The following is a 25,503-nucleotide window of genomic DNA, read 5'->3' on the forward strand; positions in this document are numbered from 1 at the left end:
AAAAAAGAAATCGATTGGGTTTAAGTCAGGGGATCTAGGGGCCCACTGTACAAAACCACCGCGTCCTATCCACCTTTCAGGAAAAGTTTCATTTAAGAATTCTCTGGCCGCTAAACTAAAATGCGGTGGCGCGCCATCTTGAAGCAGCCACATTGCATTTCTTAATCCGAGTGGTACATCTTCTAATAGAATAGGTAAGTGGTTTCTTAAAAAATCCAAGTAAACTTCACCATTGAGTATTTGTGGAAAGAAATGTGGCCCAATTAAGTAGTCCCCTACAATACCGGCCCACACGTTGACGGAAAACTTATTTTGATAACCACGCTCTATTGATAAATTACGATTCTCATCAGACCAAAAATGCTCATTGTGGAGGTTTAAGAAGCCATCATGGCCAAATCCAGCTTCGTCCGTGAAACATTCGCGATTGGGGTAGGTTTCTATTTGGAAATGCTTCGCAATACAAACGTCGTACTGCAAGAGCATTGCCAGCAGCTGAACCGTAATAATAACGCATGTCCCGCAACTCCACGTTAGAGTAATTGTTGTTCATTTTTATTATTATTTTTATGATAACAATTACTACAAAAGAACTTGTATAAAATTACTATCTGTCAAAACTAATTCTCCACAAACTTGTTTCCAAGGCTTTTTTCCAAAGCATGCTATGTTTAATGTAGAAAATAAATTAAAATTATTTCGTATTCATCACATGCAAGCAATGTTATTTTAGCGTTTTTCTCGAAAACGGTTAGATTTATCGAAACAAATAAAGTATACCTTTTTTTATGTCAAAAGGTTAGGAGAACAAAAATATTCAGTCAAAAGTCGCATAAAGTGTAGCACAAAAAAGTTGGAACCATTCAAATCAAAATAAAGGCTCGTATGTGGCGCCCTCTACAAAATACGAAAAAACGGTGGGCAAATTTATAATCCTCATCCCGAAAAACCCCCATATACGAAATTTCGTCAAAATATTATGAGTGTGGCAAAAGGTATTGCAAAAAAACTGCAAATAAAATTTAACTTCAACACCCTTAATAATAATCAGTTTTGGAAAAAATGTTATAGAAAGAGGTAGTATTTATTTTCGGTCTGGAATTATTCCCTGAATTTTTTGCTCATCATTTCCGGACACCCTGTATAGGTATACGTTATGCTGTGATAGCTCGCACGGCTGATTGCTTTAACCTGTTTAAGGGAAGATTGTGGAGAATTCACTAGAGAATTGCTCGTAACTTTTTAAATGGAAACATGAAAAAATGTTATATAGAAAAAATATTCACAATTAAGGGATCTTTATCGTGATATATTAAAAAATGTATGTTCCTGGAAAAATTTTGAAGTGCCGCGACGTAAAGATAATTTCTGTATTTCTGCCCTAACTTCTAGTAAAAGTAAGCAAAAATGAAATAGTTTCTAAAATAATTTATTTTTCTCGGCCGTTTCCCAGAAAAACTCATTTCTTCGGTTAAATTGATCACCCTCATCCATGGCACAAAGTATGCACTGTTCTTTTTGCAAATAACTGTTACGTATTTTAGATTATCTACAAACTATGATCACGAAGTAATTCGCTTGGAAAAGATTAAATATGATTTAGTTACATGCATAAGTAGCGTACTACTATGATGCACTTCTGTGAATACAAATGTTCTTTATAAGACAAGGGTTTAAAGCGATTGCATTTATGAATATATACCAATTTGATATAGTATTGTACTGTGATACGATGTTATTGCAGTCAAAAATATTCTAAGAAATTATTGAAATGTTAATTTTAGAATGAAAAATGATATTAAAAATGTCATAATTTATCAAAATGCATAAGATTGTTACATGCGGCGTTTATATAATGCTGTATTTTTTACTTCTTGTATTGAAAGTTTATCGTTCTTATAAAAAAAGATTTCAAAAAACATGGTTCATTTGAAAATTTGCCTTTTTTTAATATTCCAAACCGAATTACATAAATAATTCTCTGTGAAATGTGCGGTAACCTACTTTTTTCTTTCTCTTATCTATTAATTAATGCATCATCATTTGCATTTTTTCACCCATAATTCGATTGTAAGGGTATGCATTATAGCATTTTCCATAAGAAGCTATGTTAAATATTCTAAGTTTTAGCATTAATTAAAAATAAAAACAAATCGATTCGAGAAAAATTCACAGAATTTGATTTCGCATTGCAAAAAAAATATTTCACAATAATACGAAATTGGATGCATTTTTTCGTAGCATCCGATCCTCCTTAAACTCACGAATTCTGATATTTCTGAAATACAAATAACGTCTTTACAGATTTAATTTAATAAGAGGGAATTGTAATGGCTCTTTCTAAAAATAAATTGACCGTTTCTAAAGCAAATCCGGAAAACGTAGAACAGAATGCACGGAACAAGGGTGCTTTGATTTAATCGATTATGACGCAAGTTTTGTTTTAACAAGTTTCGTTTTTCTTTGCCGAGAATAAAGAAGCCTACTTGTCTTGAATACGTTTAAGCGTATGAATTATTCAATACGGGCCTATTCGAAGCAAAACGTAACAGTTTCCGTACTTTTCCTCGGCCCCTAATAAACACACAACAGTAAAATCTAAAGCAGCGTTTTTACGAGCAATTAAAATTAATTTTATCGCGCAATGGAATTGCAGCGGAATTACAAAGGTTTCGTTTTATGGGAGCGCGACACGGAAATTTCAATCGTTGGAAAATATTCCACAGTCCGCCTTATTATAATCGGCATAAGTTGCCGGGCATAAATCAGGAAGCCTTAAACTCTGGAGGCGGCAGATAATAATTGTCAGGTCGAATAAATGAAACCGGATCGACGTAAAGACAGACTTCGGTTCTCAGGCGAGATCGACTCGATTCGCCTGTGTAATTCTATTCGAGTTTCAATGTTTAAAGCTCAATATTCAAATTGATGCGTGTTGATGATGATGGAAAGATCGATAATTTCGTTACTTAAGTTGTATCTGTTTGAACAGACAAGATTTGCTATCTTTCAAGTCCTCTAATATATGTACAGGCATTGCTTCATAAATAAAAGTAGATAAAATTTCCTTCAAAAAAAGAGGTTGTACAGTATTTTTGGATGATAATTGACTGACATATGGCCGCTCAAACTTAGCCAATTTTTGATTTTCCTCGCGTTTACCCTTATACGTTTTAATTGTTATATTTTTTGCAAAAAAGGAAGAATTCGTTCAAGGATTTTCATCACATGACTTGTTCGAAGGGTAATTAAAAATTAAAAAAACCATGGGGTGCTATTAAATTAGAGGGTTGAAAATTAAGATAGGGGTGAAAATGCACTTTTGCAGTTTTTTAAATACACCGTGTCCACCTAGTGCGCGTAAGTCCAATATCTAGGTTAATAAAAGATATAACATATATTTTTTTCTACTGTAGGCTTTCTACAGGAACTGTAGAGTGAAGATGGCTCTTTGTTGACCTGCGATATACAGGGGGCAAAAAAATCGTGTCAAACCTGATAATTTAAAATTAAAAAAATCTCGACTTTTTCAAATAGAACACCCTGTGTTTTATGATTTCATTAGATGCCTTTCTGTAGACCCTACAATTTTTTAATAGCTTTCCCTATACCTAAGTTGCGTAGTTTTTGCAAAAACACCATTTTTATGTAAAATACTGGATTTGCGCCCGTTCCTTTGTCGGGAAAAATATTCTAAGGGTGTTTATTTTTATTGAATTTATTAGTTGTCTAGCTACATTATTTAAAATAAAAATTAATAACTGAAAAATTTAGATATTAGAGTTTAATAAATAAGTCTTTATGGAAAGTTACCATTTATTTGTAAATAAAATCAAAAACCATAAACTTGTAGCGACAAGTGATTAAGAATTAGCAAAATATGGGAAATGTTTGCTAGCAGCAGGTATTTACAAAGCAAATAATCCGAATTTACAGAGATTCACACTGTTTTGAAAATGTGAAGGAAAGGTTTGAATGAACAGCAAATGCGAATTATGAGAAAACTACCAGGAGACATGAAAGTAACAACGATAATATTTAGTTTAAAGTTGTGGCGTCTGCTGTTCAAAATCCAAATATTAGTGCCAGGAAATTAGTAGTAACATTGGAATATTCAAAAGCTTGTCAAATAAAATATTGAAGAAGTTTCATCCGTATCATATTGAAAATCAAGCACTGTTACCGTAGTTAGGAAAGTTATTAAAGAAGTTGGGGATTAAAAAATTTGAATGAATAGAATTTTGAAACAAGAATACTCATAGTCGCAAGCTAACTTAAAATAAATACCCTTACAATATTTTTCCCGACAAAAAAACGGGCGCAAATCCGGTATTTTACAAAAAAATTATTTTTTTTTTGCAAAAACTACACAACTTAGGTATAGGGAAAGCTTTTAAAAAATTGTAGGGTCTACAGAAAGGCATCTAATGAAATCATAAAACACAGGGTGTTCTATTTGAAAAAATCGAGATTTTTCAAATTTTTAATTATCAGGTTTGGCACGATTTTTTTTGCCCCCTGTATATCGTAAGTCAACTTTTGATACGTTTTTTGAAAGAGCCATCTTCACTCTACAGTTCCTGAAAAAAAATAATTTCTAGCTGTCATACAATCATAATTATGTCAATTACTAGAAGTGACGAAACATAAGAAAAAGAAATGAAAAGTCGATTATCTCGAAAACTATCAATATTTTAATAGGGATCATAACACAAAGTCCCGTTAATTTTTCACGTAGAATTCGATAATGCCATAAAAAAATACAGGTTTCCATTAAAAAAAAAATAAGTTGGTACCTGCCCAGGAAAAACTGAACACCCTGTATATGCAAATATACGCGCACTAGGTGGACACGGTGTATAGCACGAAAACGAAGCAAAATTTCGGTATAGTTCATAGGAAAAATTTTGTAGATAATTTAATTTCACATCGAAATTTAAAAGAAAAATTTTATGCAAAAAATCGTTAATAAACAATTTAAAAAAAGTAAAAAATAAAATTTTTAGATTTTTTATCTCGGTCAATATTAGTCCAAAAACTTTTGAAAACGCATCATTTTGAAGGGAATCTCATCCAGTTTTTTGTACAGCAATTTTCTTTGCCTACTCCTACTAAAACAAAATCAAAAAATCTCATTTTTTACTTTTTTAAAATTGTTTATTAACGATTTTTTTGCACAAAATTTTCCTTTTAAATTTATTAAATAAGTCATTTCGATGGGAAATTCAATTCTCTACAAATTTATTCCTATGAACTATACAGAAATTTTACTTCGTTTTCGTGCTTTATTTAAAAAACTACATAAGTGCATTTTCATCCCTATCTCCAATTTCCACCCTGTAATTTAATAATACTCCGCGGTTTTTTCATCTAAAATGACCGTTTGAACGATTCATGCAATAAAATAGCTTGAAGGTCATAGTTCCTTTTAACCGTTTTTTTTGGATATAATCAAATCATTTATTGGTGTCTATACATTAAAATGTTTACACAAGTCAAAGAAAGAAAAACAAACACGAAAGATACAACAATAAGCAATACTACACTGAAGCTAAAAAAACACATTCAGATAAATATAACGTAAACAGCATAAAAATGTGAATATTACGAACATACATTAAATATCTAAAAACTGGTCAGCAAGGAACTCATCAAAATTATAAAAAGCTTTCCTCTAATTCAGGCCTTAAAACAGTCTCAATTTAGTGATCGAATCTCAGATGGAAGTCTATTAAAGAATTTAATGCAAAAATAATTTGTGCCATCTCTGGATTTCGTTAATCTATGAAATTTAGGCCTAATATTGTGTCGCTCTCTTGTATGATGAAAATGAAAATTTTCTCGTCGAACAATCGAATATTTAGCAGTTTGAAGTGCTCCCGACAATCATCTCTGTATTTTATTCCAGCCATAATTCTAATACATTTACGTTGTAAACCAAAAATTTAATCACTGTGAGACGAATGACCCCAGTTCAAAATTGCATAAGTCATGGTGGCATGAAAAGTACCATAATATGCAGATATGAGTACAGGCTTCGATACTACACGATCCAAATTACGCAGTAGGAAAATATTCTTAGATAAACGTGCGGATAGTTCATTGACATGTTTTTCCCAACTCAATTTAGAGTCAAGGCGAACTCCAAGAAATTTAATGCTATTTGAGTTATCACAAGTATTGATATGGCGAAGTGTAAAAAGCAAAGATTGAGTTTTGTCAACATTTAAGTTCAATCTATTAGCAGGCAATAAACCAGTCCTTTATCAGCGGCAGCGTATCCACTGAATCCTCTGCGAGTTTAATTAAGTTATTATTTGACTTTAAAGCGGTTGTATCATCGGCAAATAAAATAAAATCAGTAGTTATATCACAATTTCGGAAATCATTGATGTAGATAAGAAATAGTATAGGGCCCAATACTGAGCCTTGGGGAACTCCATGAACAATTTTTGTTAGGTGTGAAGAACAAGAATTATAAAAAACATACTGGGTTCTGTTCGATAGATAAGACTCAATAAAGGACACGCTATTGTCATCAAAATTGTAAAATTTTTGGTTTATTTAAGAGAATTCTGTGGGACACACAGTCAAATGTCTTAGTCAAATCGTAAAAATTTCCACTGACAACATTGTTTGATTCGAAATTGTTTAAAATAATTGTAGTCAACTGGTTAATAGCTAAATAATCAATAGCCTAATACAAGCAAAGCCGCTTTAGAACTGTTCAGTGTTATATTTTTACAAACGGTATCGAATAACGTAAAAATTCAAATTTAGCGAATTTCCCGTCAGCTGAGACACACTACTGAAGCGTCTCGCGAACCTTCGAGACCGGGGAAAGTATAATTCATCCGGAGCGGAAGAAGGCGGCAAGAAAAATGAATTTAGGGGTCCCCGGAGTATTTAACGTCTCCGCGCGTCTCCCCCGGAAAGTTCGGCTGGCATCAGGTGCGTCGCGGGGCTCGGCTCCATGATAATTTGAAAAGTTCTTAAACGATAACCGTCTGTTTCTAGCTATTTGCTCGCCGAGGCTCCGGAATATTGTTCGGAAATAAAACTCAAAAGACCGTTACCCGGAATTTCTGTCGCGCCCTGTTTATCCGGGATAATTTATACGCGTTCTGTAATGACGCAAATTAAATCTATAAACGACGAGCGGCTCCCCCGGAATAAAAAAGTCTGGAATTGATCTAATTTGAGCGTTGCGCGGGGTTCTCAAAATCGGTTACTTGAGGTACATAAATTTCCAGGTTCTCTACAGGATGGTTTCTTCTAAAAAAATCGGTTTTTCTCCAACCGTCACAAAACTATATTTTTTTGACTGTCAGAAGTTAAAAAATTTTTTTTTTAAAAATTTCCAAATTCGTCAAATATTGATTTTTTTTCTTTTTCTTTTGTCGATATTTAATCATTTTGTAAGTTGAAAAAAACCCGATTCTGAAAATTTCAAATCGATATTTTAATTTAATTTAAAGGTCACTCATAATTATTTTAACTTTAAAAATAGTGTACCTCAAATGTTTTCGAGCGACCTCTAAAAATAAATATCTACAAAATAATATTTTTTTTTAATTGAATTTAATGAAAAGAATACAAATAAATCAGGATTCACTTAGAAAATTTCTCGAGGCAAAATTTACTACCGCACTGTGAATATCAAATTAATATTTATATAAATATCCGTATTTTTTTTGGGCCATCCTAATACATAGGCATTGTCGAAACCGAGAGAGTTGCACGAACAAAATTTATACAGGATAATACAATGCGAAACATCGCCATAATGTTAAAAATGTTGTCACCGCCGTTCTTGGGGGTGAAAATTCGAAAAATTTAGAATTATTCAAATTTCCTGGCTGAAAACGTACATAGGTATTGTATTTTTGAAACCGAGTGAGTTGCGCGAAGGTAAATCTGTCCAGGATGTAGCTAGTACCATGCGAAACATCGCCATTTTTTTGAAAATGTTGTCACTGCCGTTCTTGGGGGTGAAAATTCGAAAAATTTAGAATTATTCAAATTTCGTGGCTGAAAACGTACATAGGTATTGTATTTTTGAAACCGAGTGAGTTGCGCGAAAGTAAATCTGTCCAGGATGTAGCTAGTACCATGCGAAACATCGCCATTTTTTTGAAAATGTTGTCACTGCCGTTCTTGGGGGTGAAAATTCGAAAAATATAGAATTATTCAAATTTCGTGGCTGAAAACGTACATAGGTATTGTATTTTTGAAACCGAGTGAGTTGCGCGAAAGTAAATCTGTCCAGGATGTAGCTAGTACCATGCGAAACATCGCCATTTTTTTGAAAATGTTGTCACTGCCGTTCTTGGGGGTGAAAATTCGAAAAATATAGAATTATTCAAATTTCGTGGCTGAAAACGTACATAGGTATTGTATTTTTGAAACCGAGTGAGTTGCGCGAAAGTAAATCTGTCCAGGATGTAGCTAGTACCATGCGAAACATCGCCATTTTTTTGAAAATGTTGTCACTGCCGTTCTTGGGGGTGAAAATTCGAAAAATATAGAATTATTCAAATTTCGTGGCTGAAAACGTACATAGGTATTGTATTTTTGAAACCGAGTGAGTTGCGCGAAAGTAAATCTGTCCAGGATGTAGCTAGTACCATGCGAAACATCGCCATTTTTTTGAAAATGTTGTCACTGCCGTTCTTGGGGGTGAAAATTCGAAAAATATAGAATTATTCAAATTTCGTGGCTGAAAACGTACATAGGTATTGTATTTTTGAAACCGAGTGAGTTGCGCGAAAGTAAATCTGTCCAGGATGTAGCTAGTACCATGCGAAACATCGCCATTTTTTTGAAAATGTTGTCACTGCCGTTCTTGGGGGTGAAAATTCGAAAAATATAGAATTATTCAAATTTCGTGGCTGAAAACGTACATAGGTATTGTATTTTTGAAACCGAGTGAGTTGCGCGAAAGTAAATCTGTCCAGGATGTAGCTAGTACCATGCGAAACATCGCCATTTTTTTGAAAATGTTGTCACTGCCGTTCTTGGGGGTGAAAATTCGAAAAATATAGAATTATTCAAATTTCGTGGCTGAAAACGTACATAGGTATTGTATTTTTGAAACCGAGTGAGTTGCGCGAAAGTAAATCTGTCCAGGATGTAGCTAGTACCATGCGAAACATCGCCATTTTTTTGAAAATGTTGTCACTGCCGTTCTTGGGGGTGAAAATTCGAAAAATATAGAATTATTCAAATTTCGTGGCTGAAAACGTACATAGGTATTGTATTTTTGAAACCGAGTGAGTTGCGCGAAGGTAAATCTGTACAGCACATAGTTAGTACCATGCGAAACATCGCCATAATTTTAAAAATGTTTTCACCGCCGTTTTTGGTGGTGAAAATTCGAAATATTTAAAATTATTCAAATTTCGTGGCTGAAAACGTACATAGGTAGTAGGATGACCCAAAAAAACGAATATTTTTTTTTCGTGTCGTGAAAATATATTAGTTTATCATGATTTAAGAGCCCCCTCAAATCATGCCAAAAAAAAATATTTTTGGAGGTGTCGCTCAAGATTTTAAAAAATTTCCAAAATCGTCAAATATAAATTTTATTTCTTTTTTTTCTCATTATTTTATCAATTTCTAAGTTGAAAAAAAATCTCGATTCAGAAAATTTCAAATCGATATTTTAATTTCTAAAGGTCACTCGTAATTATTTTAATTTTCAAAGTAGTGTACCTATGTTTCCTAGCGACCTCTAAAAATAAATATCAAGGAAGTAATCATTTTTTTATTGAATATGATGGACTTCGTTGATATATATTTTTGAAAGTCGCTAGAAAACATTTTAGATGTACAGTAATTTTAAAGTTAAAATAATAATGAGTGACAGAAATTAAAATATCGATTTGAAATTTTTAAAACCGAGATTTTTTTCAACCTAGAAAATGATAAAATAACAAGAAAAAATATTCAGTTTTTGACGATTTTGGAAATTATTAAAAATATTGAGCGACATCTAAAAAAATTTTTTTTAACCTGAATTTTTGATGGGGCTCTTAAAACATGATAAAGTAACATATTTTGACAAGGAACACGGAAAAAAATATTCATTTTTCTTGGGTTACCCTATTATATATGTTTTCAACCACGAAAATTGAAAATTTTCAAATATTTCGAATTTTGACCACCAAGAACGGCGGTGACAACATTTTTATACATTAAGGTGATGTTTCGCATCGTATTAGTTATGTCCTGTACAAATTTAGTTTCGTACAACTAGGTTGACATTTTCCTTACTGAGAAAAAAAAATGGTATCTTAACAACGGAAGTATTCATTTTTAATCCTATGAGCTAAAATTGACACATTTAATCCTTAGAATAAGGCACGGTACTTTGAGTCTTAATCCAGGCGGTAGAGCAGTAACTGTGGGCTTTGGGATTGTGTTTAAAGTCATTTTTTTTGTTATACAGAAAAATTCCAAATAATATGTCGAATAAAAATCCGAGTTTGCCTATTCTAAAAAAACCATTGCTAAATTCAGGGAAACAACAAACATACAAAAAGAATGAAAAATGACCCGTTTTTCGACATATTTTTCTCTGTACCATTGAAAGTAAGCCCTAAATAAAAAAAGCCATTCTTTATTTTTTGTTTATTTAACGATTTTCTATGAAGTAACAATTATGAATAAAGAAAGCTGAATTTTGCATTAACAATGGGCGAAAAATAGTAGAAAATCATATGTATATTTTATTTTTAAAAACAAATTTTAAAATAAAAAAATATAATATAATATAATAATATACAGGGTGTTCAAAAATATTGAAACCCCCTCTCTATCTCAGAAATTACTGCTCAAACAAAAAAATGATTAGGACAAAAGTTGCAGGGTTTTGAGTGAGAAATCCAACGGTGACCTTGACCATGACCTTGAAGGTCATTTAGAGGTCAAGTTGAACATTTTAAATGGAACCGTATACTTTTGACCCCTGAAAGAGAGCGGAAAATTTTACCTTTGAATGTGACCTTGACCATGACCTTGACAATTACCTTGAAGGTCATTTAGAGGTCAACCTGAAATATTTAAATGGAACCGTATATTTTTGACCCCGGAAATGGTCACAGTATATCCAACAGCCTGTCTCCGAAGGTTCTCATCAGTGGAAAAATTACCGAGATGTTACGGTTAAAAGTCAGCAATCAAATTGTGACCTTGACTGTAACTTGGAGGTCGTTTACAGGTCAATTTGAAAACTTTTTGAGTAAAATTTTTAGTCTATTATATAGATCCTTTCCGGGGTCAAAAGTATACGGTTCCATTTAAAATTTTCTACTTGACCTCTAAATGACCTTGAAGGTCATGGTCAAGGTCTCATTCGAACGTAAAATTTTCCGCTCTTACCATTTCGGGGGTCAAAAGTATACGGTTCCATTTAAAATTTTCAACTTGACCTCTAAATGACCTTCAAGGTCATGGTCAGGTCACCGTTGGATTGCTCACTCCAAACCCTGCAACTTTTGTCCTAATCATTTTTTTGTTTGATCAGTATTTTCTGAGATAGAGGGAGGGGTTCCAAACTTTTTGAACACCCTGTATAATAAGGGCACGTCACTTTCTAGAGATACTTGTTATCATAATAATGATCAATACTAAAAATACCTATTTTTATACTTTTATAACCATTTAGAATTTTTTTAATTTTTCAACATTTCTCTCTATAAACAATCATTTATTGCCCAGGGAATTTTCTATGCAATCGACAAAATCTTGCACACATAAAAACTACGTCGTAGACCCTTGATATTTAGTCATACGACATCATTCTACAGTGTAGATTCTGAGATATACAAGGTGTTAACGAAATAAGTACTCAAAATTGGAGAGTATGTAAAACATGTCGGAATATGATGAAAACCTTGGTAGAATTTTTGTCAGTGGCGGCCCCTAGGCGAGATACAGCCCCTTAAAAGGGTAACACTGGAAATAGTTTATATTTCATATCTTCAAAACGGTTTAACATTAATTAATTAATAATAATTAAAATTATCATCACGAAATTTTGGGGTTGTGCTACTATTTTATGGGAATACATAAAAGAAATTGTCTACAATACGCCTCCGACAAATCCACAAGATATGAAAATATCGAATACAGGGTGAATTTTTCGTGTTTGAATTCTTCTAATCAAATTTTTTAAGACCGGTTTTGGAATTTCTGAATGTTTGAGAATGTCAGTCGATTGCCAGTCAACAGTGTATAGTTTCACTAAAATATTAGCGAACTTAAACAAATCCTACAAATATTGTATCGAAAATAATTTTTGATCTAAATCTACAAATAACCCCGTATATTAAATAAAGCAATGGAGTAGTCACTTTTTAATTGTCATTCCCCTTGATGATCTCTGTTTACGGTAGTGTCTACGCCTCCATTTCCTAGTTGATTCTTGTTGCGCGATTTTTTCGATGTCGGGACTAGTGAGACTCCTGGGAAGGCGTAGGACTTCGTATTGCTGTTTGTTGTAAAAAAAATCACAAAACTTTCGAAGATGGTTTGACACTGAAATAATTGTCCTAGGTTTGGTTTACCGGGGCCCGAGAGTCAGTAGTCGATTTGTATTTTGTATGTGTCTGTCACTATCTCAATTTAACTGATGACTGATGACAGCAATGTCGCCGTTTTTTCGCTATATGCGATTATTTTGTAGGGTCCCTTGCACGGAGCGATTTGTGCTTATTTTACATTAATTTTAATATAAAATCTCTGGTTCGGTGACAGTAGAAGTACGTAAGATTCCTCGAGACTCACCCTGTATATCAAACATATATCTGAAAGCCAAAATTACTGTGCAGTTAAATAATTGAAATTTAAAACGACAACCTGGCCAGATTACGTTCCATCCTTCATCCTCAAATAATGCGCATCTGTTTTACATAAGCTAGTCAATTTTCTTTTTAATTTAACTCTTAGTACACACATTTTTCCGAACACCTGGAAGCTATCAAGTATATGTCCAATTTTTAAATCTGGGGACAGATGCGCCATATTTAATTACCAATTACCATCCAATTACAATTTCAAATTTCGATAAAGCTTTTCAAACTGTAATCCTTTCCTCTATATAATCATGTAAGTACATAATATTATTCCTAGTTAGGCAGATCCAGTAATACTATTTTACATTCAATAACGCAGTACATATCAGGTTGAAGCAATTTATAATCACATGACGAAAGTTTTCGATTCGCCATGAAGTTCTTCTTGACAAACTAGATCGCATAGATGTTTCTGGAAAATCGTGTTTACTGGTTTAGTCTACGACTACGATTTGTTCAATATCAAGGATTTAAGTCAGCACAATTTAGTGCACAATCCGGGATTCCTCAGGATCCTTTGTTATTTAACATTTACGTTAACGCTATATCTTTTTGTGTTGACATTTAGTCTTTCCTCAAAACATATGACATTCCATGTGACACCACGACATTTTAGTGATCTAGGATCCTAGACTTCCATTTAACAATCTTATTTATGATATTGTTGTTAATGGTAATTGATTTGTTGCAGCTTCTAAAATTAAAACTATGATAGTGGGATCTTACGTACGTACTTAGTAACGAGAGTTCAAATAAAACGTGGTCGAAGTTGGCTCTGACACATTGGACGTAGGGAGTAGCTTATAGCAACCTACTTAACCTCATTTCTCAACGAGCTGTATAGCAGCTGTCAGTTTCAATAACGTTAATGACTATATAACTTTATTTTAAAGAATAATCGTGATAACAATAACAAACAATTAAAGGAGCTGCGGATAGTGTCCCCCTCCTTGTTATAACAATAAATTAAAGCAGCTGCTGAAAGTGTCCCCCTCCTTGTTCCAAGCACTTTTCACACCTGTTCCTCAAAGAATTAAAGACATTTTCTAAGATGCTCGGGGTATTGTTAATTTCATGAATCTTGTCTATAAGTCGAGCCTGCAGATGGTTTAAATCAGGAATAGGCAGTTCAAAAATAGTGTTTTTAAGGTAAGGCCACAAAAAAGAAATCACACGGCGTAATATCACATGACCTCGGTGGAAATTCATGTTCAGCATTGAGACTTATTAGTCGATTTTGGAAAACTTCCCTCAACATATTCATCGTCTCGCCTGCCGTATGTGCCCTTGCGCCATCTTGTTGAAAGTAAAAGTTTGTAATTTCGTTTTCTTCCAGCTGGTTAACAAAAGGAGCGATAATTTTTTCTCTATACCTTTGCGCAGTAAGAGTACCATTAAAATAAATAGGTCCATAAATCCTCCTTCGATTGAGAGCACACCAAACTCCAATTTTTTGAGCGTGTAGAGGGCCCTCGACAAAAAAGTTATCTGGTTTTTCAGAAGACCACATTCTCATATTCTGTGAGTTTACGTTTACCACTTAAATGAAACCAGGCTTCATCAGAAAAAAAGGTGATATTATGAAGTTCACCGTACTTAGTTGTTTAAAAATCAACTTCATGAAGTTCTTGCTGACAAGTTAAACGATAGGAGAACAAACGCAAATCTTTTTTTAACACTGTGTGGCAGGTACCGACTGATACTCCCACCATTTGTGATAAAACACGTACAGAAGTTCTTGGCGCATTTTCCATTATTTGTTGGACATTTTCTTTTAATTCTTCAGTCCGCTTTTTAGGTCGGCCGCTTCCTTCTTTTCTTGTTACACTGCCCGTTTCACGAAAAACATTAACACAACGCTGAACTGCACTTTGAAAAATTTTGTACTCAACAACGCCGGGAAATTGATTTTGAAATTCAATGAAACATTCCTCAATAGAATACTTCCATATTCCATCAATCTTGCGTCCATTTCTAAAGTAGGACTCTATGATAAACACTTTTTGTTCTTGAGAAAACACCATTTTAAACGCTTTTTAAAATTGATAGCGGCGATATAGCGCTTTGACAGATGACGTTTAAGTTCATTTGCTATACGCTACGCCCTACGTCCAAATTTTCAGAACCAACTTGACCACGTTTTTATTTGAACGCTCGTTACATTCTGTATTTCCTTTTGTTTGATTTGAGTTAATTATTCATTTTTAATCAGTTTCTTCTTGATTTTATTATTTTTACTTTTTTATACCTACATAATTTTTGTTGTTTTTCATCTTTGTGCTTGTCCTGTAAATGATTTGTGCTGTTGGGCAACTCCGTAAAATGGAAATGACGCTTTCTAAAAATAAATTGACCGTTTCTTTACCTTGAAGGTAAACACAGGACAATTACGTTGGCTATTAATTGCTACATTTAAAAATGAAGTGAAGTGGTCCTGTGGGCAGCGTAGTTTCAGTTTCATCCGTTTTCAAGGAAAATGCGGACCCTAATAGATATTTCACCTCCGATGACACACATTTCCATGAGTCACGACATCCATACCGACCGTTTACAAATTACATTCATTTAAAGTAATTAATATATTTCGATGTATCATTATGGTTTAAAAAATGCATGCGGACATGTAAAGGGTGTGGCCACGCAGTGGGAAATTATGGCTGCTGGTTGCACTGCTGAATTTCTACATGGTTTTTATTATAAATGCCACTGCGTTAACTTTTCTGTCCAAGTATATTTGACGTAAACTTAAATTTTATTTTGTAGGTATCGATAGTTTTCGAGATATATTAGGTTGTAGAAAAAAAATCGCCTTTTCTACATGAAACATCGAAAAACATGAGTTGACATTCAAATAACCTTGAACATAACATTTAAAAATAAATCCAACGTTGCGATCGTACAATTTCTCGCTCTTTCATCCATTTAAATCCGGGAACAGAAATTGTATTACCATAAAAAAAATGGACCTTCAAATAACCTTGAACGTGAGCTTCGTCGAATAGACAACGGATTCGGATTTAGAGGCCCTAAAAACGTATGGGTATCGTAGTCTAGTCTGTGACACATTGAATTTTCTTTTTGTAGGATTTCCAAAAAAACAGTTTAGGGGTGACCTTGTGTTTGACCTTGACTCAAATTATTTAGGTCAAATCAAGATCAACTTAAATATTTCAAATAGAAACCCCGATTTTTTATTTTATAAATCGATAAAGCGTAAAATTTTGCGTGGATGGCATCCAAAATTTTTTCTTGGATATCCTTGAAGGACAATTCAAGGTCGAATTTGTTTTTTCTTAATAACTCGATGGGATTTTAACTGTAGAGAAAAATGTTGCAAGTAGTATGTTTAATGACAAATTTATTGGTTACCTTTTATTTGCCCTTGACCTTACGTTCTTGGTCAAATCAAAGTCAAATTGAAAATTTTGAAACATGTATTTTTAATGTCAACATCAATGAAGCATCAAATTTAACGTCCAATAAAAGGTCGATTAAGAATCATAATAATAATGATGATGAAGAGAAATAACAAAAAGTTAAAAACAAAAAAAATAATAAACAATAATTGAAAAAATCTGTTATTAAAAATTAGTCACAGCATTTCTAATAATGTTTTGATCTAGCTTCACGAAGAATACGGTCACGTAATACATTTCAATTATTTGGCTCTCTCATTCTTTTTTGGCTTGCTCATGAAAATTAGACCTTGAAAAGACCTTTAAGGATACCCAAGAAAAAATAGGGGTTTCTATTTGAAATTTTTTAAGTTGACCTTGATTTGACCTTAAAAATTAGGGTCAAGGTCAAAGACAAGGTCATCGCTAAATTGGTTTTTTGAAATCCTACAACTTTTTTGATAGGATTTCACCTTGAAGAGTTATCGGGGGGTTCGGGTCTTTTTGGGACATCGTGTATGTAGCTGCGCAGAGCATTCTTTAAAACGTTTTTCACTTAACAGCAAATTAGTGTACATTATTGCATATATTTCCAATTTATTTTGGTAATTTTTTTATTTAATCGTATTTTAATTTAATTTTGTACCGTTTCCTAATCCGAGACTTACTCGGACGTGTGCGGACCGCTTTACTCGGAAAATATCATGTCGAACTTACCGTGACGACGTAGGACAATCCGTCCCAGGTCATCCTCGCCACTGAGTCCTTCCTCCTGATGGACACGCCGCCGTACTGCTCCTGGGCGCCGTCGGCGACGTCGCTGGGTCCCGGAAGCACGTCAGGCCTCTCCGTCGTCAGCTGGCCGGACATCGGGCTCGAGGTCATTTCGGAGGCCGTCCTGCGATGGGATCGGCCGCTCAGGGTCCTGTATTCCTCCTTGAGGGGTCCCATCGTCCTGAAGTAAAAAAATATATACAGGGTGTCCCCGGATGAAATTGAAAAACGGATAGAGAATAATTTCACGAAGAAAAGTAATTTTTGTTAAAAAATTCTGTTTGTGTTCAAATGTATAAAAAATTTAAGTGGGTCAAACAAAGCATACAGGGTGTCCTCTACAAAGAAATATTAAAATGAAAAGTATAATAGCTGATTTTATCTTTAATTATAACGTTTAAACAGCCAAAATCCTTTTGAAGCTTTTAGGAAGTAAGAGTTGTCCCCACATCGTCTTAACAATAAAAAAAGATTAAACTATAATTTTTGCATTTTGGAAAACGATATTTTATGATTAAAAAGTCATTTTAGCATATTTTTGTTTCTGAAAAAATAAGTTGACCAGAAGACGGCCAACAAATACTTCTTCTAATACTGATTGTTTGAAAAAATCGTGAATTAAATGATATCTGTACATAGTATGTAGTTATTTTAAATCACTTATTTGACAACTCACATATTTCATGAAAATTAAATACTAACAAAAATAAAAAGTCACAGTAAATCTTCAAAATTAAATCCATTTTGGTAGAGTTCTCAATTTCTTTATTAAGTTGAACTTCTAAGTAGAAAAAAATCAAGTAATGTTAAGTCTGTAGAGTCTGCAGGTTATTTTATTGGTCTATTTGTACCTATTGGCATTTTCCAGCAAATAGGAAGCTAAAGAAAAAAATTGCTATTTTAATTGGTCGAATTTAAATGAAAAATGTTTCAAAGCGCCTATAAATAAATCTTGAAGAAGTTATAATACAGTTATTTTTAAAAAATTGTTATATTTCTATGATTAAACATTGAAAGCAAAACCGAAACTGATGACAATGTGGGAAACAACTACTCCGACCAGTATTGCGTTATAATTCAATACTGATTCAGGGCATTAGTTTGCAGAGTAGTTGTTTCCAGCAGTATATAGGACTTTTAATACAACTCGGATATCTCTTTTGGTTTGCAAGATATCAGGCTGAGGTTTTAAATAGAATACTCTGAAAATAGAATAGTTCGACTTACAAAACAAAAAAATTATAATCCATCAGGGCAAGAGAATAAGAGATTCAGTTAACCGTTTGCAACAGATTTTTATCCCGTTCATCCTTACTCAAAGTTTGACGGCTTCAATTTATATACAGTGAATTACACTGTTTTTGTTACCATACCGATAAAAAAAAACAAATTGTATTCTATAAAGCAATGTATCTTGTTTTTTCCATACCCATTACATGAAGATTGTCAATTTTCACTATATTTTCGGTAATATATATTAGTTTTTTTTTAGAAAGTAATTCTATTCTCAACGTGAATATTAAGTCCAAAATACAATAAGCTTGCTACAGCAAAGGGAGTGTTAAAAAAATTTATCGCAATTTTAAGACTGACTCGTTCGGTAGGAAAATGTAGATTTGGAAAACAACTTTTTTTTTTATACACTTTCATAAAGTTACTGAATTTTCTATGTCGCGATACAAGACCAAAGACTAATGTTCATACGAAATATACTTTAGATGTAATTCAAGTGGAACTGACTCAGGCCATTTTCAATTTATTTTTTGTCGTATTTGGAGTTTAGTCGATATTTTAGACGTACCAATTTCACGGCAAATTTATTTGATCTGCAAAAAAGTCGAGGAGAAAGAGGCGGTACGACATGTAAATGTGTATAAAAATACTTTAGCATATCTGTTTTAATATTTGCAACACAAAATGTGTTAGATGGTGTACATCTTGATTTTATACCGCATTTATTAATTTAGTTCATTTGGAATATTTATTTTATTCTCATAGCAATCCGCATATAAAATTTTTACGGTACGTGCACTTCATTGCGCAGAAAATGTTTTCTTTCAACATATCTACCATTTTACTAGTTTTAAACTGAAATGTGTCACTGTATTATGCCAATTAAGTAAAAATAATGAAAGAAATTAAGCACGATGTAATGGCGTAATTTAAAACATCTGCAAGTTGTTTGCTTGTATATAAATGATTAATATTAACGTGGCGTATGACGTGTCATTAAAAACCTATATTTTAAAATCGCAGGGAAGACTAAACACGTAAAGAGACAAATTAACTGTTTAACATTCATTGCTTTTTAACTCATTTTCGGTTTTTAAATCGTATAAACAGCATTTGACAACGCACCAACTTTATGATTTATTCATAAAAACCACAGAGTCACCGCAAGTTATGCACGTTTTATACAATACTTTCTTTGTACGGATACATTTCGAGTTTGCATCATTGTAAATTGCTAATTTCTGTCGAGTATCAGCATATTTTAAGTACCTATGTACGTATTTTTATGGGTATTTTTGTAGGTAATCGATCTGCGTGTTTTAGCAACCGTTGGATTATTTTACCAACACTATCACTACTCACAGAAGAAAGAAGATACTCACATAGTACACTTTCTGTTCTAAGGCCCCCTAAATAAAAGAATCCCAGGGTTTTAAGTCAAATGAATGTGGTGGCCAATACATCATGAAAAATATTCGAATCGTCCAATGGCAAATCATCAAATTTTCTAAAATATAAAAGACGTCTTTGAAAAACTGGATAGTTCGTCCAGCTCGAACACATATTATGGAAGGAGAAATTCGGGAAATAGAGGAATAGAACCCAGCAACTAGTGTCAGATTACAGAGGCAGAGTATAGTTTCCAAAAGTATAGTGCACAGAGTAATCCTCGAAGAATGAATTCATCTTTTTCATATTTACCCAGTTCAACAACTTCTATATCTTGATCCTGCTGTTCGTCTTCAATTCTCGCAGATTATTCGCCAATACACAGCTGGAGATATGAACCTCTACAAGAGAATTCTTTTCACCACGAACGAATCGTGTTTTACAGAACGTGGGATAATAAATCTCCATAACCAGCATGTTTACACAGATGAAAATCCCCATGATATTACGGAAAGACATTTTCAGCGAGAACTTAATATAAATGTGTGGATTGGTTCTATCAGTAACTTTCTGCTGGGTCCTATTAGATTGCTAAATTGCCTCGATGGTGACAGTTATTTAGATTTTCTGCAAAATACTCTGCCGATATTGTTTGACGATCTACCAGTTAAGGGAAATGCAAGAGAAAGTTTAAACGATCAGTACCCAAGCAGCTGGATAGGCAGGGTCTACTCCAATCCACTGGCCGCCATGTTAATCTGACTTAAGTCCCTGTGATTTTTTTTATTTGAAAGGACCTTAAAACATAAAGATGCTGGTCACAATTTGCAGAATGAAGGATTATAGAAAACGGTATAGATATAAATCAATTATTGATGATATAATTATTTCAAATTTGAATCGAAAATGCATTAGTAATGATTTAACAAAGATAACAAAACTATTACAAATAATTTTGTATTTTACAAGAGGGAAACATTAACCCTTCATCTTTAAGTTAAAAAAAAATAGAAGCCGTAGTTCCAGGGAGGGAGAATTCTTCACAGTTCTGTTGATTCAATTATGTCGTTTACTATGTCATAAAATGACATCTACTTGGAAGTACCTACAAGTGTACCAAATTCCAATAAAATCTTACAAAGCGTTTCAGTTATTTGAAAAAAAAAAATTTTCACGGAATATTGAGACATCCTGTATAAACACTTATTCGTCGTGGAAAAATGCAGGTACATAAAACTGATGCCACTTTCCACCGCAACAATCCCAGTTTTACAGGGGCCAATAAAATTTTTACGTTTTGCAATAAGGACTTACGAGCCACTTGATATTTTAAAACTTTGTGATATTTCCAGCCAATTTGAAAGTTGTGGAATTTATTTTGTCTGGCAATCTACAAGAGGATACGGGTATTATTTATTATTTGTCGTGATAAAGTTCAGAGTTTATGATTATTTCAATGCTTGTCCGGTTCTACCACACCGATTAAAGATAAATGTAAATAGATTATTTTGATTATGGGCATTTTGGTATACATATTTCATAGTTACAGATAATTGTGCGGTAATATTACACCTACGTTAATTCGGACTAGCTACAATTAAATCGTTTTGACTTATTTCGCTTTAGTTCCACTAAGCGTTTTTATTTCATTGACATCAAATACAATAAAAGCAATAACTCTAATGGATCATGTAATTCAATGTTTGAATATACATATAATTCATGTATTTAAAATGATTTCTGTAATATAGACAATTTTTTTAGACACGCAAATGTTTTAGATTTCTTAAAATAGAAAGTAACCGTTTTTATACTATTCTGGAAAAGCCCCTTACAGATCTTTTCAAGCAGCTTACATATTTCACCTTTTTTCAGAAATTTTTTAATCATTCCTGTTTAAATATGAACAATAATAAATGTACTTTGGACGCATATACAGGCTGTTACAAATTCGCTTCTCACTACGGGGATCTCGGAAAGGATAAAGATACGAAATGGGGGCAAAGTTGCGTAATCAGGGGACCCACATTATGCCTCTAAAAAATCGAGCCTAACACGATTAGTTTTCGAAATATTTGGAAAAACCGAAATTTTGGAAATCCGTTTTTGTTTCATTTTAGCCTTGTTTGAGGTGATATTGAAAAAAGAAGAACACACTCTCATGGCAACTTTTTGCCCTCTATCGAATGGCATAATCAATTTTTATATGTAACGTTTCGTCTCTCCAGGACCATCATCGACTTCATTTTTTTAAATACGACCCTGGAAATTTTATTACATTTTTTGCAAGCCTTCATGACCCTGTCTTAGCCCGAACCAGATTCAGACGTTTTGTTTCGAAAATATCATCTTCAATGTATTCTTTCCAAATTTATCTAAATTTTTTATTTAGATTTTTATGTTTATTGAATTATCGTACACTCTAAGTGTCGTTAGACCCTGTGAAATACACCTAGTTATTTAAACTTCATATTACTATCACATGTTCCACAAAAAAACATTATTAAAGTTTTAATCTCCATCACCTGGTTGCGTCAAAATTAAAACATTACAATTTTAATTTCATTATAACAAATTAATTTTAAAAAATGCATATGAACAAATCAAAACTCCAAATGAATATTATTATACTTTAAAAAATTACAGTAAATGTTCAAAAATATTTCCGTTTTGGCAAATGTTGAAAATAAAGATAAGCATAATATGATTGGAATTTATTATACCTGTAACTGCAACTGTGGAAAAGCATGTCAGATGTATTTTGTATATGTATTTTCCTGAAAAAAATTAGATCGAAATTTGTTTGAATTTTGAGCACTCGAGAAACCTAGAAATAACTATGAGCACGGAGTTAAAACTATAATAATGTTTTAGTGTAACGTGTGATGGTAATAGTTTAAATAACTAGGTGGATTTCACAGGGTCTAACGGCATGGCACTTAGAGTGTAGTGTTAGATAAATTTGTAACGAATACACTGAAAATGATTTTTTAGAGACAAAACGTCTGATTCTGGTTCGAGCTGAGACAGTACAGTATTGAGTCATGAAGGGTTACAAAAAATGTAATAAAATTTCCAGGGTCGTATTTTAAAAAAATGAAGTTGATGACGGCCTTGGAGAGACGAAACGTTACGTATAAAAATTGATTAAGTGTTCTTTTTCAGTATCACCTCAAACAAGGCTGAAATGAAACAAGAACGGGTTTCCAAAATTTCGGTTCTTTTCAAATATTTCGAAAACTAATCATGTTAGCCTTGATTTTTTAGAGGCATAATGTTGGTCCCCTTATTATGCAACTTTGCCCACATTTAAGCTACTTCGTATCTCTTACCGTTTCCGAGATTCCTGTAGTGAGAAGAAATTTGTAACAGCCTCTATTGGGTCAATCATCAACTATTTTAACAAAGCATGGCTACTTTCATGTTGAGTACTAAATTTTTTCATTAATCTTTTCAAATTGCAATTTAGGCAGAAAGATGTTCCCCAAGGATTGGTCCTTGGGCCATTTCTTACTCTGACTAATTCTAATGACTTAATACTGTTTGTCTCGCCTAGAAATCCATTTTTACGATTTCATGTCATGTAACACCTTATTTGTTCAACAAGTTCATAACTTTCTAGTATGTTTATATTTTTTGTCATATCTTAAAACCAGCTCCTTATTTTATTCCTTATCGATACCTTATTGTGTCAATTACAACTTATTAAAAATAATTAAGAGTACTGTCGAGTTGGATACTATGTTTTTTAAACAATTAAAAATTCAACTTAGAACTATGTTCCCCAAAGACTAATTCTTGGGCTATTTCTTACTGTGACATATATTAATGAATTTTGTAATAGTGCTTGTCTTCTTCATTCATTTTTCACGTTTTCACATCATTTAACTTATTCTTATTTAATTTAGTCTTATTTAATCGACAATTTTATCTACTTTTAAGTATGTTCATATTTTTTTATATATCATCTTAAAAACTGGATTATATCGTTCTTTTATTTTATAATGATTTTTTATTATGTCAATTATTATAACTTTTTTTTTTAAACTAAAGCTACTTTTGAGTTGGTACTATATATTCTTTAACATTTCAGATTACTTAGAAAGATGTTCCTCAAGAACTGGTCCTTTGGCCATTCCTTACTATGACATATACTAATGATTTTTGCGATATTCGTCTTCTTTTTTAATGTATGTTCTCTTGCTTTTATGTCACACAACGTCATCTCTGTTCTACAATTTCTTCAACTAATTTTATATCTTAAGTGATTCTATCAGACCTTCAATGTCGATTACAAATTGTTTTTTTTTTAAACTAAAGTTACTTTTGAGTTAGGTATTATAATTTTTCAAATTTCAATTCAGTTAGATAGGTGTTCCTCAAGGATCTATTCTTGGACCTTTCTTTACTTAGACGTATATTAATGATTTCTTTAATATCGCTCGTAGTCTTTCTAAACTCTGTATTTTATATGTATAACTGTTTTTTTTTTGTATACGTCTTGTCAGTAGGTCATATGACAAATTCACAACCTGGGTACTCACCTGGACGCCATCCTTTTCCGCCTGTCCAGCCACCTGAGCTGCTGCTCGTTCTCGCTCTCCTCGTCCACCCCGAAGAAGGTGGCCGTCTCCTTCTTGATGTAGTTCTTGATGATCTCCTTCCTGCTCATCGACCTGTTGAGGGGCGGCCTGTTGGGCAGCCGCTCGCTCTGGGAATATCCGACGGGTTTCTGCGGCGTCGGCCTGGTCCTCTCCTGGGCGTGGGGGGCCACGGGCATGGATATGGCCCTCTGGACCTGCGGCGGCCTCGTGGGGGGCGGCGGCGTCGGCTGTATGGGCTGCTTCGCTGGGTTCTCCGGTGCATGGTCGCCGCTCTCGGGTTTCTGCAGGGGTTCCGGCTGGTCGAGGACGGGCGCGACGGGGGTGGTGGAGCGCTGCGAGGGAGGTTGTTGCGGGGGAACCGGCTGGACCGGTTCCGGGGGTTGGGGCGGTTGTTGTGGCGGCTGCGCCGGTGTCGCTCTCCTGAAAGCAAAAAAAAATATAGGTATATGAAATTGACCGAATTGTGATAGTAATTGGGGAAAATCTTTAAATACAGTAGTAGCGTGTTTTCTTAATGAAAGACATTAGACCAAATATCAAATAGTTTTAACAAAATATTATATTTAGGAAAATATTAAATTTGACTAAGTTTAATGTGCTGGAAGTTGTTTTTTTATATGTATATTACTCAAATAAACTTAACTTGACCTAACCTAGCTTTATATTATGTTCAAGAAGGAGCCTAGCCTTACTAAACCGAAGTTTTTAGATTAAGTTTTATCATTTTTCGTATACAGTGTGGCCGACTAAGACCAAAACACCTCCATAAAATTTTTTTTAGACACGTTAATGCTAATTACGATTGATAAATAGTTTACATACTAATCATTTTCATAATTTTATCCAGGAGCTAATGTTTTCGCAATTTTAGAACTATACAGGGTGTTCTGAAACTCCGTCAGGAAACTCCGGGAGGTGATTCTATGGATTAAAATAAATTAAAATAATAGCAGTGTGCAATGAATTTTTTTCCTCAAAACTAACAATTTTAGATATAGAACATGCTTAATAAAAGTTGAAGTGGGCCCACACGTAAATACAATAGAACAATAAAATACAGGGCGTTCCATTTGAAAAATTTTAGAAAATCAAGTTTAAACTTTCTAAAAATGATCGTATTATAAAAAATGCTTTCTATAAAATATCGATATTAGCTAATATAGGAGCCTTTGTCTAACATTTGCCTATAGCTCTGTCTAATTATTTCATTCCAAGTGTTAATGGCTAAAAGTTAATACAATTTCTTCGACG

The 25,503-nt window shown here is 33.3% G+C and overlaps 1 protein-coding gene across 1 annotated transcript in view; it reads right to left on the minus strand.

Annotated features, from left to right (window-relative positions):
• Nucleotides 1-25,503, minus strand: part of LOC108907271 (inactive rhomboid protein 1) — a 244,345-nt gene that overhangs the window by 33,401 nt on the left and 185,441 nt on the right. The window contains exons 2-3 of the mRNA XM_018710877.2: nt 24,193-24,672; nt 16,970-17,207 (exon numbers count right to left, since the gene is read on the minus strand). Coding sequence (XP_018566393.1) covers nt 16,970-17,207; nt 24,193-24,672 — 718 coding nt within the window. The remainder of the gene's footprint in view (nt 1-16,969; nt 17,208-24,192; nt 24,673-25,503) is intronic.

The sequence above is a fragment of the Anoplophora glabripennis genome, unplaced genomic scaffold (assembly GCF_000390285.2).
Source record: "Anoplophora glabripennis isolate ALB-LARVAE unplaced genomic scaffold, Agla_2.0 scaffold168, whole genome shotgun sequence".
NCBI classification, from domain to species: domain Eukaryota; kingdom Metazoa; phylum Arthropoda; class Insecta; order Coleoptera; family Cerambycidae; genus Anoplophora; species Anoplophora glabripennis.